A 15,236-nucleotide genomic window follows, 5' to 3' on the forward strand; every position below is an offset into this window, starting at 1 on the left:
AAGTCCTTTTCTTTGTTTCAGTTCTTTTCCCTCACATTACCTGCCTGTTTCCTGTGTTTTCTAACATATTTTAACAAGTGATCAAGTTTTTTCAGTACCATACTTCAGAGTCTTTATGGTATCCTGTGTTTGTAGGGCTTCTAAAAAGACAAATTATTTTTAGATGTTTTAAGGTTTCATAATAATCTTCTGATTTTATTTCATGTTGTCCTGGGTTGAATGGAGTGTCTATGCAGTGGTTCTATGTTTGTACAGGTGTTCTAGAGAGGTGAAATGGAACAGGCAGGACTACATTTTCACAACCATTAAATGGTTTTGAGTGTCTTTTCCCGTTCTGAATTCTTCTTCCTTGAGGTTAACTGTGTTTAAGCATTCTAGAACTTAGGTAATCGAAGTCAATATTTATTGTTGAAAATAGGAGACAAAGCATTGAACTTTCTGGTCCAGGTCTTTGTCAAATGATTGGTAGAACAGTGAGTCCTGATTCCTGTACCCCACTTCTCATCATGTCTTTCATTTTGTCATTAGGTTCAGGAAATATATGTTTCACAAAATATGCTGCTTCTCACTTAATCTACCTGAATGTTCCTGTCCTCAAGTAATTAAAATAATGAACAGAGTAAGCAGAGTGGATAAATATACCTTACTTGTAATACTGAACTTGTAAATAATTAAACAATTATTGTCACTGTCAGGTTATTATTCTAAGCACCTTTTCCAGGTTTTGGTATTGGTTACTTAATGCTATGAGGTGAAGAAATAGCAGTGGAACAGATTATATACTTGATAACAGGTCTGATTTGTACTCAGTGTAAATAAAAGAAGTCTTTAAACCTCCTCATTTCTGCATAATGACGTAATGACTTAGGACAAACTCAGCTGTCAATTAAGTAAGATAAGAATCTAGCCATGTAGATGGAAAAATATAAAATATCCAAGCTGAACAAAAATATTACATAGCAGCAACTAATCTGCATAATAATTATAGCTGCAATAGTGGCAAGAGCTAGGCTGATCGTGAGAGTCTGCTCCAAATGATACTTGGCAGGGGATAATTGTTTTACTTACATTCTAGAAATAATATGGATGGGAGATTTTAGTAGAGGTGGAGTAAGTGGCATAAATATAGAAATACAGCCATACAAAAGTATTACAGACTTTAATACCTTTAGAGAATCAAATAGTGAATAGGTCTGTCAGTGACTTACTGTTTTTTTCTACTGGCAACCAAAAGTCAATATAACAAAAAGAACTTAGGCTATGAAAACCTTTTCAAAATGTAAAAACTACCTTTCTCCTTCAATTAAGTAAATTGCCTACTATTTTATTGAGTCTTAGGAGATTTTTAATTATTTTTATAATTTTATGAGTAAAAGCATCTATTGACAAAAAGGCTGGGAGTAAGGAAGGAACACATACACAATAACAGAATTTTGCAACCTTAATATTTCTAAGTTCACTAACATAAAATGTACTTTTTAATTCAGCTCTTTTTGTTCAGTGATCTGTATTTCTGTGACTTTCTGTGTCAAAACCTGTAGTTATGAAGGTTTTTAGCAAGGTATGAATCCCTATGATGTTAAACAGAGGATACTAGGTGAAAAAATCAAAAAAGACAGTGGTTTCATCCTCACTCTGCCAATGACTTCTCTAGTGACTGAGTTAGGCACTTAATTACCACCTCAGTTTCTTATCTGAGAGGAAGAGATAATTAAAACTCCTTTACTATGAAAATCACATTAATTCATTCAGTATAAACTTGTACAGAGTATGAAAGCTTGCTGTGCAATGCAGAGGAGGACCATGCAGCAAAATCTGGTGTGTGAAGTCTACATTCCGAAAGACAAGCTCTAGCAGTTACAAAAGGCAGAGAGACTGGTGGGAAGAGAGAAATAAATGGAATGTGTAGTTTTTTAACCAGTCAGTAGCTGTCACAACACTGGGGGGCTCCCTCTGGGCCAGGGTCCTGCTCCAGCTCCCTGTCTGGGGTGGTGGGACAAGAGCCCTGGCTGCCAGGAGCCTTCTGGGTGCCAGCCGGGGATCTTAAGCCTGTGGATCAGGCTAGGCAAGGTGAACTGGCTGTGGGTTGGCCAGGCTGTGGGATCTGGCTCACTAAGGCTGGATAGCACAGGGCTGTGGGAGCAGGTGGCCCTGGACAGGGCTGAAATGGTATCCTGAGCCACAGAGGGGTCAGGGAGACTCTGGGGGAGAGTGACCAGAACCTTGGAGATGTGTCTAGCTTCAATGTTTTATTTTGTTACAATGTCTATATTGAGCCTAGTTTTCTCTTTCTTGAATTATAATCAAAACCCTGATGGTGGTCAAGGCATTTCTTTGGGACTGATCTATACAGCTTGGTGATGTTATGGGTCACAAATTGCCTCCAGCCAGGTGTTACTCTGCTGGAAATGCCTCATGCTGTGCTGTACATCACTGTCCTCTGCAATGAGCTCATTTCTGTAGGTTGTGCTCTGTGCGTGTGCAGTGCAGGATATGTCATTCAATGCTGAGTGCAAAACATCTGATTCACTGTGTCCAAATTTGTCAGTGAATGAGGTCCAGTTATGCAAATACAGAGTACTTTTTATCTTCTGTCTGGTTATTTGCTTAGGAAGTGTACTGAATTACTGTTGTAACTCTGAATAATATGTTATTATCAATACAGCCACATCATGCACTGTGCTGTAATTGCTAGTAAGAACACAGAGCCTGCTTTTTGGGAGGGAGACTGTCAGAGAAGAAAGAACCTGATTAGCTAATTAAGTTGTGATGCTGCAATTCTCTAAAAACAACTGTTGGTCTCCATATTACATTTTTAGCATTGCTCTTCTGTTCTTTGCTGACAGATTCAATGCAACTGCTTTATTAGTTCAGTACTGTCAGGAAGTGCCTTATGTCCAGCTGTGTCCTCAAGGCCATCTCACAGCTATGTGTTTTGATCATCACAGTGTAGTATTCCTACTGTAGTAATAATAATAATCACATAACCAGCGTCAAGCATCTTTGCTTGTATAATAGATATCCCAAAGGGCATTAATGGCAGTTGATTTCCTGCTTAGTGGCCTACAGACAAGTCATCTATAAACAAGATCTTTCAAGCTGTTGGTCTGTGCAGAGTGCTTGAAGCAGCAGTGTAGATCTATGTGTGGAGTTCAAGTGCTCGGTACTTCCTTCAGCACTGAATCGTGCTGCCTCCCCTCTGCTTGTTTAGCATAACTTGTCAAGTCTTCAGGAAGTCATTAGTATTATGCTGTCACCAAAGGCACGCTCGTGGCACAGTCTGATACTTTGCGTGTGGTCTGTTTTAAATGCTATACAATCCAGGCTGGCTTTTCCTGTCATTTCCCTTGATTTTTGTGCAGCACCAGTGACTGTAGCACGTAGCAGGCAGTTACAGAGCACGGCACCCTTTCTGCAACATCCATGAGAGACTGATATGAATTCCAGTGCCTGTGACTCATCAGTAAGCTTGGTGCAGCTGAGGCTCCTCTTTAATTTCTAGCTCTCCGTTCTGTGAGAGCCACTTACTGACAGAATAATTCCTGTGATATATTAAACACTTTCATTGAAAAACTGGTTCACTGATAGCATGGCAGCTCCCTGCAGATTCTCTATGGTGTATTTTGTTCCCCTGCACTTGATAATTACTGTCTTGTTACATCATGGTTATTAGTGAAGGTTTACTCAGATAATTAATTCTAGTGATATTAAAGTTGTGCATAAATTATGTTCACACTCAGTATGCATTGTTTTGAACTAATAAATCAAAGGTCTTTCAGTGTATATGTGACAAATTCATTTATAGGTAGCTCTATAATTGCATACAGAGCTCTTGTCACTTATGCTGCTTATAAGGAAGGAATATATAGCATATTTGATGCCAAGTATATGTTTTTAAGATGTAATGTCAAGGAGAATATTATTATCTAGTGTTAGTCTGGTGCCTTATAGAACACTTCTATAATTTCCAAAGAGATACATCCAAGTAGGTTCTTAATTTCATCTATCAGGAATCCAGGAAGACCTATTTTCTGTTTTTCATAGCATTTCTTAGCCATAACTTTGCTCTGGCTTTCTTTGTCAAATCACTAAACATTAACTAATCCAAATACTTACTTTGCAGGAGGCCCAGAAGATCAATGGTGGTGGAGACACACAGGCAGATGGAGCCTGCAAACCAACAGATGAAAAAGAGGAGAATGTGGCAGCAGAAGTGGGATGGATGACGTCTGTGAAGGATTGGGCAGGAGTCATGATATCTGCCCAGACATTAACTGGCAGAGTACTTGTAAGTTTTCTATGATTTTCTATGTTTTCATTTTAAAGAACATTTTTTTAAGAAGCACTGTGTCTGAGCATTAGTGGAGGATTTTTGATTGGTTTGTTTCATCAGCATTGAGTCAATCCCAATTTTTTTCTTTTGGAAGTAAAAATAGCAGACTAATTCCCACTGTAAGAGAGAGGCAGAGGCAGTAAATAAGAAAAACTGACTTCCAGACCACTCTTCAGTACTCTTCAGTACTTCAGTACTCTGGCACCATGATTTTGAACTGTGCTACAAACAGTGAGTTTAATAATTTCATATTAGGTGATAAAACTTTAGGCCTATTTTGTCTGGAATTAAAATTGTGCTGGGAAAAACAGAAGCCAATTTGGAAAATAAGCACAGTGTTACAAGTGTACATAGTGGTCAGAAGTATAAAGCAAAGACAAGTTTGAATTGGCTATGCAATGAGATTTTCAATAGACTAGTAGTATGTTCTCTTGATTTTTTTCTTTATTAGCTTAGGAAATCCTTCAAACTTGTGAACAGTTGTGTATCAAATAGAGCCACATATTGATAATATGTGGTTTAAAGATCCATTGAAAAAAAAATCTGTAGTTTTCTGCTTTATTTGAATATAATTACATTAGAGACTTGTTAAATACTAAATTGCCAAGGGTTTTCTGTGGAGTTCAGTAGGTATCTCCTGTGTCATTTCAATTAGTTTCCTTGTTAGAATGCATGTACTTATAAACTAACAGCTAAAGTGATTTAAATCCCATTTAAAACTTCTGAGAATCCCAGGAGACTTTGTAACTAGTTTGGGTTAAACTGAAAAAGGATTTGTGTCTTCGTTTATTTTGGTTAAGGGATTTTTTTAGGTGAGTCAGTTTGGGTCTATAGAGTAATTATTTGGATGGGGGGGGGAAGGGAGGAAAAGAAAAGAAATTGCACTCCTCAGTCAAGTCTTTTACAGTAAAAAGTTGAAGTGACTCAATTGCCACTGTATTGTTTGTTTCTGCAAGAATATTATTTTGATTATTTTTCCTAAAAATATCTTCTTCCCATTTGCTTAAGTTAATTGCTGACTTTTATCTATAGCTTGAAAGCGTGTTCACTGCAGCTTTGAGCACTATATATCTTCTGTGTGAAACTGGCATATTGACATATTGTCTTATGAAAAGTGTCATTTTGCATGTTTTCCTGAACTCTTCAGCATTAAAAAAGAAAAATATTAGTTGTGCTTCTTGTTCTAATTCAAGTATCAAGGGTAGAAATCGCCCAAAACCAGAATCCTCTGCTCCTAGCTATGCAGTGAGAAATTGGCCTGTGTTGTTTTTACTGAGCTATATGTGAGCACAAATATAAACCAACAATCAAGACAAAAACCTAATATAAGTGATATAAAATACATTATACTGTATTTTTTTTTTCAACATACTGGAAGAACTTAGTCAATTCTATTTGATGACTTAGTTTACCATTGCATTTTCTAACAGACTAGCTGACCAATATTGCTGGATTAGGTTCTTTCTGAGAGTATATCTATAGTCAAGTGTAAGCAACAGGTATTGTGCACACCTGGGTTTATGAATATGACTAACTATCTGAGAAATATGTAGCAATGTATGGAATATGTTAGTTCATTTTGTTTAGTTTAGAAAACAAGATGCATTTATTTTAATATAACACTCATTAGTTTCATTATTTGAATTGACAAGATTCATGGAGGACCATTTCCAATACGAACATTGGCTGTTCATTTAAATTTTACTTTGTGGATATATTTGCTATATGTTCAACAAACATTTGTGCTAGAGGTAATATTCACATTATTTGTACATATAGGATGTAGCAAAATTATTTGAAAATATTAGGACTTAACTCATTCATTCCTACTAATTTAATACAGCCTCTTCCTGATAGCTATATTTCTGAATCAAAATGTGGAATTTTTTTTTTCCCCTGAAGAAGAACTGGTGATTTCACAGTTCTATGAAATCAAAATCATATGAGATATCTGCAGCTAAAAAAATTATGATACACTTTTTCGTTGTGCGAGTTTAAATTAAAATCAGTGTTATAGATTCAATGTTTACAAAAAAAAAAGAAGCTTAAAAAGCAGCCCACTGAAAATGGAATTGGGAAGAATTATAATTGATCTTCAGTTCAGCATGATCACCTGAAGGCAGTTGTGTAACTGCTGCCTGGTTTTATTTGAGAAATGAAGGAGACAAGTTGGGCCAATCTTGAACACACATCAGTGTGAAGTAGAAGCTTATTTGTGTTCTCTGCTCATGGAAAAAACTTCAATCATTATTCTTACCTGGACAGCCATTTTCTTCACAGTGAATCTTAGTGGAATGTCGAGTGCTGTTTGTGGAATCTAAGCACACTACTTTTTGGACCTCTCTCTACTGAAATCTGTCACTGCATCTTTGACACTTTAATTTCTTTCCTAGTAACCTTACAAAACAACTTTCTAGTTTATCAGATCAGTTTGCGCAAGTGCTTTGGGAATGTTGAAACAAATATTTGTATGGTGGGTGCTCCTATAGTTGCCTCTTTAATACTTAAACTTTTTGGCTACCTACTAGTGAAGAAAATAAAGGCCAACAGTATGGAAAATACAGGACAAAAATTTGTGTTTACAGGTCATAGTGTCATAGCGTAGTACAAAATTGGACATTTACATCAACATTTGCACATTTTTTTAGTGAAATCTAATGTTTCTGTTAAGATAATAGATGAAAATCAGTACACGACCTTTAAAATATAGACTTGAAGGCCTTTGTAGCTGTAGAACTAATTGAAACGTAACTTTTGTTTTTTTGTTGTTGTAAATTATTTTTTTCTGACATAATTTATGAACTCGTGTTTCAGTGCCTCTGCTGGAAAGTAAGAGATGTTACTTTTTATTCATTATCTGGGTCATTGGAGACAGTGAAATGATTTAACCCATTCTTGACAAACACTCTGGAATCTTTGATAGAGATGATTCCCCTCCACACTAGTTTTCTTCAAAACATTTAATTCATTGGTGGTTGTGAGGGAGGGAAGAGTTCTATAACTGAAATGAAAGTTGAAAAAACCCAACCATATTCCTTATCTCATCCTCTCCCATTCCATTGATTAGAGGAAGAATTACATTTAAAGACTAAACAAAGAGAGGAGAAATTTAAACTTGCTCACACCTTGAAATATTTTGCTTTTGATTTCAATTAAGTTTTCTCTTTAAAATAAAGTGTCTGAAACTCTATGTAAAACTTTGTAAGGGATGTCTGGTCCTGTCAGCAGTGTTTGATGTGAGTTGTGGAAAAAACAGCCCAGGGTTGTAGTTTAATTTTTGGTGGTATTTTTAGTTGCACATGATAGAGCTAACTAGGTGAAGCCAAAGGTACAGGTATTGTGCAAATTAATCTCAATATGCAGAAGAACTTTTGCACATTCTCTGTGGAAGTGATTCAGAACACTGACAGAATTAACTGTCTCCCTGGCACAAAAGTTTCTCATACTGGTACTCTTATGTAAAACTGGATATTGTTTGCATCTACTCTTTCTTAGTTTTTTGGAGCAGAGAAGAATTGGTGGTATCAGTTTTGTGTGTTGCTTCACAAAAGTGGTCAATTATGTCTGGTTCTTCAGTATGAAATGCTTGTATAATTTCTTAGTATGCTACTCCCTCACAATGTGACTATTGGAGAGCAGATTTACTGGAAAGAATAGTTTCTCAAATGTATCTTGTTAATATCTCCACGTGTGTCCTTTCCTCGTGGTTCCTCAGAGCATTTTTTGTTTTAATTCCAGCAGACAACCATTAGGAAACAGATTCCTGTACTTTGAGTCTCTAGGAGTAGTTTTCATTTTGTTAAAAAGAGTTTTCTTTTCTTTGTTGTTGTGGTGAGCATCGTAAGAAATGATAATGGGAAATTTTAAATAATTAAACCATCAAATTTTCAAAACATTTGACCATTACTTGCTTTATCACTATGTCAACTTAGTGTCTCCTAGTCTATAATTCTGTTAATGACAGCAAGAATAGGCAGAATAGGCATAAAAGTGGCAGGTGCATGGGATTTTACTAATATTGCAGTTGATTCGGTAGTTTATGTAAATATTGTAAAGATAGAAGTACTGAAATGGAAATAAACTTACTGCTTTAGGAGTAAATGTCTACTCCTGACACTTCAGAAGTGATTTAGGCACAGAGGAGTATTCACACTACCCAATTTCATCTGAAGGACAGGCTTTGGAGGAAGAGATTTATAGAGGGTGATCCAGAACGCCCTTCAATAAGAAACTGTTCTTGTTTTTTGAAGTAGTATAGCTGGCTAGGCACAGTCCCTACAGTTGTGTGGTCAGAAAATCCTTTTCTCCTCATACTTTAGGTTTTAAAAGCACAACTGGAATGTAGTGTTCTTGGTGATGCAACCACTGAAAATGTGACTTTTGCTCTTAAACAATGTAGATGAGAATTTGATGTACAGTTTAAAAATGTGTCCATATTAAACTGCATAAGTACATGATTTAATTGAACCCATGCAGTTTTGTTTGCAGTTGATGTTGAGTGGCATAAATATAAATAATAGTAGAAGGTAGCAGTTTACTTAAGATCTGTTCAGGGAAATATGATTTACTTTGAAGTGCGGTATAATGCTGTAGATGATGGAAGTATTGGATAAAAATTCCTGAGATGGGTTTCTAAAGAAGAATCAGAAACATTCATAATTAATCTGAAGATGCAGGAAATTAAAGGCATTTATGAGCTGATTTAGCTTCCTGAAATGATTTTTTTTTTAATCATTTGAGTAAGAAGAAAAAGATTTCCTTAATTAGGTTGAGTGTTTGATAGACAAAATAAAGTCATATGTATATTGTTGAAGTTGACACAGTTCAATCTAGGACCCATTTGAATGTGGACTCTCCTTTAAACTGATAAAGAAAAATCGTTATTTCAATTGCAAATCCAGGAGATAAAATCGTGAAGAAAATTATTGTTTGTTCTATTTTTAACACATGGCCTGTAAGCAAATAACAGAGATATGAGCTTTATATAGCTTGTGCTAAACACCATGTGGTGGTTTTGGTTTCTGCCTTGACTCTCACAGTACCTAAAGGACAGAGTCAGTTGAAAACAGGCAAATTTACTTTTTAATCATTGCATGATCAAAATGTCTTTTATGTTGTCAGCACTGAAAGAAAGAGAAGAACTGTTTATTACTAAGTTATTTAATTAGAAGATTATTTGCGTTGCTTTCCTAATACTTACTAACTACAGTTAAAAAACATAAAGATAAGGAAGTTATATATGAAGGGGCTTTTTTTAAATTACAAATGATAATGTGTTTTCTAGTATACATTTTAAATTAAATAGAAATTTTCTGTAATATAGTTTCTTTGGATTATATAATTGTTTTTACATTCTCTTCATCTATCCAAAAAATTCAGCAGTCATTCTCTTTTCCTCAGCTCAGACTGTCCTACATGTTCAAAGGTTGAAAACTGCAAGCCTTACAAATGTTTTGGCAAGATAGAACAGAATTTTGAGGTTAGTAATAAAAGTTGGGATTATCTCGGGACTCTGCTCGGCAAAGGGTCTCATTTTGCAAGGTCTACATGTTACAATTTTATAGAAACCGATATCAAAACTTCCAAACAGGGCTAAAAGTCTAAATCAAAGACCATCCAGTAAACAGTGCACTAAATGCTTATTGTGGAAAGATTTAGACCCTTACCTGGACTTCTGAGGATGCTAGAAGGCCTCATTGCTCATTCAGGGAAATACAACGCTATAAAAATTTCAGCCTTTGGGTTTTCTAATTCGTTTATAATGATCACAGTTTGATTATAAACACATGTAGTACTGAAATGTAATAATAATTTGCAATACTGTTGTACAAGCAAACATTTTAAATATATCAGTTTTGTTTCTGCTTAGGTAAGGTATAGGTTTTGTTCATACATATGTCGTAAAGAGGAGATTGATTAAAAATTGTATCAAGAGTGCACTAGAGAGGAAAAATATACATGAAGCAATGCCATTAAACTTACTGATGGGGTTTGTCTTGAATTTTCTGTGTTTTTAAGTAGTATATTCAGGTGTATTGCTTGGGAGGTGGTGGAGTATGTTGAAAAAATGCAAGCAAGGAAAGCCAGTGGATTTATAAATATTTAAGTATTTATAGTAAATTTTCCTGAGAAAAATATGTACTTAGTTTTGGTTTATTATATGGGGTTTCTCCCTAGTTCCAAAGATAGTAATGGTTGTCTTTAATGAGAATAGGAGCTCAAAGGATAATTTGGTATCCCTGACAGATGCAAAATTGGAAAGGCAGGTTCAGTTGATATACATACAGATTTTTCGACAGCATTCTTGACAATATCAGCAATTTTACTAGATTTGCAAAGCAGGAAGAGAAACCTTGAGCAACCTTGAGAATGGAACATCTCAGAATTAGAATATGGAGCTTTCTCAAGGATAAACAAAGCTCTCATAAATTTTAATTCTTTTTTTTTCCACTGTGGGACCCTCTCATCCTGGAAATGCCTTGTAACCAATCTTGTTGTGGAGTTATGTGAGTTTTTTTCTGAGCACCTGTAGTGTTCTTAGGATTCAGTTAATCTGAATAACACTTAATTTAGAATAAAATGTATTAATTGACTAGACAGTAGAAATTGAATGTATTCTTCGGTGGTTTAGTCTTTCATACTTGTAATATTTCAAGCCTTCTACAAATCCAAATCTTACATTAGTTTTTCAGCAGTGAAGCACATGCATTCTTCGATAAAAAAATTTGTTTTGCAGTCTTTTGGCTATGAAATTACAAATTTTCTTAGAGAGTTAAGCAGAGTTTGGTGTCACCTATAGACTTCCCTAGCTGGACAAAAATAAATAGTGCCATATTCTCCCTTGCATTGTGCTCTAGGTTTCTGAACTAGAGGAGAAGAGGAAAGCCTTTCTCAGCCTCCAAGTCTGACTGCACAGGCAGGAAGCACAGAATATTTCATGTTCTTGAGTGATTTGGGTGGTGGTTTTGCTTTTTTCCCCCTCTCTTTTTTTTTCCCTTTTTTTTTTTTTCTGTGATTTTTTTTAATTTGTTATTTTTCATTTTGTTATTTTGTTGATTTCATTTGTTATTTTAGGACTTCTGAGAATGAAAGAGTTATGTATGTATTTTAGATTATAAAAGTTCCCCTTTCCTTATCTTGGTCAACAAATAAGAGAAATGGCATAAGGATGAAAGGGCAGAGCCTTACCAAGTAAGGGCATTTGTATAAAGACAGTGCACAAAACTCCTGAGAACGTCCCTTCCAGTGTGTTAGTGTAACTACAGATCTGTTCATCGTGGTTGTTCATAGATCATAAACTGCTTGTCAATGTTTGTTACTTACCTACTGTTCACAGGGAGTAGTTCAGATTCTGCTCATCTCTATTGAGAAATGAACTCTGGCTGTTTAGTTATTTTTAGTCTTTCATAGGCCTTAGTGGCGCATAAATGAATCCAAGAGATGAGTTCTAGATTGCCTTAATCTCCTGTGACAATGTGGGCTATTTCCAGGGTTTCCATAGGAATAGGAACAATGTTCTCCATTTGAGTTCATGAGATAATGATAATGGAACAGAGTAGGAAGTGTTGAGTAAATCTTGCTTGTTTCCATGGTAACTGCAGCTAGTTTAAGTTCCATTTATGCATCTTCTTTTTCTGAATATTTGTTTATTATTGACAGTAGCAAGGATTGTTTGGCAGGGTTTTTGCTTTGGATCAAAGAGTGGGCTTTTGCCCACAGTGTTATGGGAAAGTTCTTCTCCTGTGCATATTTCTCTAACATTGAATTATTCAATTCTGCATGTGGATGCTACATGTAGATGTAGCATTTCTGATTGTCGCTACATCTTTAAAATAACCACCTTGTGTTTTTGGAAAACTTCTGCAATTTCAGTGTTATATTTAAAAAAAATAATTTAGTGGTTAAACTAAAATAATAAAAATAAAAGCATGCTAATATCTCCGTATAAGGTGATATCTAGGACCAAGAAGTCCCTTCATTATCAGCTATGATACTGTAATATAGGAATATAGGTGGCTGTTTGGAATCCTTTCACCACCAGCTTGCTCTTAGTATATTTTTTTTTAGTGTAGTTTGGACAATGCTCTCAGGCACATGGTGTGATTCCTGGGGTGTTCTGTGCATGGCCAGGAGTTGGATTCAATGATCCTGGTGGGTCCTTTCAAACTCAGCATTTTCTATGATTTTGTGGTTAATATATGCCAATCTTAAACTTCCTTTTCTGTAAAGTCACCCATGAAGTGCATGGCTAACATGCACTTCATGGGTGATGTGTCAAACATACGTAGTATTTTTTTTCTCCTCAATTTTACCAGTTTTAAGTACTTCTATGTGTGGAATGGGTTAGATTAACATAAGGTATGATGTACATGGTAAAATCAAATCAAGAAAAGGATAAACAGTACATTTCATAAAGGAATGACATGAACTATGCTGAGAAATGGACTTAAAACCTTGCATTTGAATTCTTAGCTCAGAAGGTGGAGAAATAGAAAATTAGTGCATACATCACACATGCAATCCGTAAATGTTTATGCTAATTAAAATTGGTAATTTTTGTAAGCTTTCTTTTTTTAAGCCAGATCTCAGTATAGCTTAATCTACCTTATTTATGTGGTGTTTCAGTCAGTTTACAGCTGCTGCTATGGAAGTTACCTACTGTAGGTAACTACTGTACCTCTCTCCAAACTTTGTGCTGTGCTGCAGTGACTTCTGTGACCTCTAGATAGATGACCATGCTTGCATAGTCCAGCCTAACAGTATTATAAAGCATGAGGCTTTTCCTGCAGTGGGAATAAATATATTCTTCTAACATTTTTGACATCTACCACTTCTTTTCTTGTCTAAATTAAGATATCAGTGGCATTCTGTTATTAAAATTCAGAAGTGCGAGCACATCTTAAAATCATGTGTTAAGTTTTAAATGGTGTGATTATTTGGAGAAAGTCAGGAATGTGGTTACTCTTCAGGTAGAGCAAAACTGGTTTAGGTAAACGACTATTGTAGACAATGTTTCTGTTATACAGGTCTTCATTGTTGAAAAATTGTTGTAATGCTGTATCACTCTATCGGTGTCCTGTGTCACTGTATGTGGATGTCAAACAGAAGTTAGGAAAAGTCCTTGCTACTTATTTCTTAGATACAGCTAGAATGAAAGTGTATTAATACAGAAGTGTTCCTTCTGATAATGCTGTGTTACATCCTCATGATAAGAGTGTGATGCAGAGGAAATTTACCTTCCACCTACGCCATTGACAACAGTCAGGTACTGAACAAAAGATATGAACACAACTGTTGCAAATGAAGCCTGTTTACAAAGCTCACTAGAAGAGACAGATGGCTTCCCCTAAGGCATTTGTGCCTTTCCTATGCAAAGGGCTGCTCTGATGAGGCAGTTGATAATATTGATTTTTTCACATTTCGTTCTTCCCCCCCCCTTTGCATTTAGTGTATTGGATAAAATTGTACTTGTAATCAAAGCACTGCTGTGATAAGGCATATTTTTAAAGATAATTCTGTATATGCTTTTGTACAGCTCTACCATCAGTGATTGGTTCTGTGGGATGGGATAAATGGAACAAATTGCAAAGCTTGTGGTTAAAAAAACCCCTCTTCATTTTGGTGTTCAACAAAAACTAACAAAGAATTTTTACACAAAATATTGTCTATCACAATCAGTTTCCTTTTGCTTCTTATATAATTTTTTTTCTTTTTTAAACTGTTGTTTGGTGCTTAACTTGAATGTGCACAAGTTTCCTGAGAATTGTTCTCAGCATATTTTTCCTGGCTTCAGTAGTTCTATGTGACTCCTTAAATCTGCATTGCTTTGCACAGGAGATTCCTCTCCGTTAGTAATTAATGCTTGTTTCAGTTTCAAATGCTGCAGCAGAGACAACTTCAAAGCTTACCACTACAGCTGCTGAAAGTCCCACTTTTCCTCTGAAGTCTGATGTCTGTGTTGGTAAGGTTTGGAAGGCTTGGTTCAATCTCAAGTAATAGTAAACAATCTACTTGTCCTTCTGAAAAGAGAGCAGGAAATCTAAAGGTAGAAACCAGAATGGAAAAGTTGTCAATTCAAAGTCAAAATCAGGGAATATTAACTGCCTGTTCCATGTGTTTCACCTGGAAGCTGAAATCTCTCAGACTCTTCCATAAGTCTATAGCAAAATGCCATGACTTTGAAGAAGAAACTTGCATGTCTGCTCTGAATGGTCCTGCTCCTCCTTCCTAGTCAGAGAGTCTTTATCCTGCAGACACTTTCCTTCATCTCAGGATAAAGCTAGGACAAATGGGATAAAGCTAGACAAGGTGGGGGAGAGAAAGGGAAAGGGATGGGACTTTTCAGAAGTTTGAAACAGTCCTGCAGGTTCTTTCACTCTTGTGAAGATTGCTTCTTTTCAGCATAGCTATGTAGGATAGGTGGGGGAAAAGGAAATTTCTGCAATGTATTTCCATGCCTTCTTATGATCTATAGAACCACTGACTGTGGTCATGAAGAGAGGCTCACAAAACTAATGTAATTGAGGCAGGGTAAGTATAGAATGGAAAAGGAAACACGATCTGATTTTTCCTCTATTTCTAGTCCAAACTTTGAAAAATTTTATTTCAAACACAGTGTACTTGTTACTGCTCAGAATGGTGATACCATTTGGGAACTAAAGTGAAATGTGGAACCTGATCCTTCCTTGCATAGACAGAAACTCCTCACTGCATGCAAACTAAACCATCCAGTTCTGTCAGATGCCCACAGTCTCCTCATTGAAAAACATGTAACTCCCACATACTGTTAAAAAAACCCAGTTTTTGCCTGTCAGGGTAAAATCTTGCAAAAATTGCTTCAGTAGAGATGAGTAGATTTTAGTGAGCCATCTGATTGTTGTGATACACAAAATGGGATACTGTC

At 35.8% G+C, this 15,236-nt stretch overlaps 1 protein-coding gene across 38 annotated transcripts in view; it reads left to right on the top strand.

Annotated features, from left to right (window-relative positions):
- The window catches only part of KCNMA1 (potassium calcium-activated channel subfamily M alpha 1), a 468,105-nt gene that overhangs the window by 121,678 nt on the left and 331,191 nt on the right, over nucleotides 1–15,236 (top strand). For all 38 annotated transcript variants that reach the window (XM_064662590.1, XM_064662591.1, XM_064662592.1 and 35 more), the window contains exon 2: nucleotides 4,124–4,288. In XM_064662590.1, coding sequence (XP_064518660.1) covers nucleotides 4,124–4,288 — 165 coding nt within the window. The remainder of the gene's footprint in view (nucleotides 1–4,123; nucleotides 4,289–15,236) is intronic.

This window comes from Pseudopipra pipra, chromosome 8 (assembly GCF_036250125.1).
Source record: "Pseudopipra pipra isolate bDixPip1 chromosome 8, bDixPip1.hap1, whole genome shotgun sequence".
Classification (NCBI taxonomy): Eukaryota; Metazoa; Chordata; class Aves; order Passeriformes; family Pipridae; genus Pseudopipra; species Pseudopipra pipra.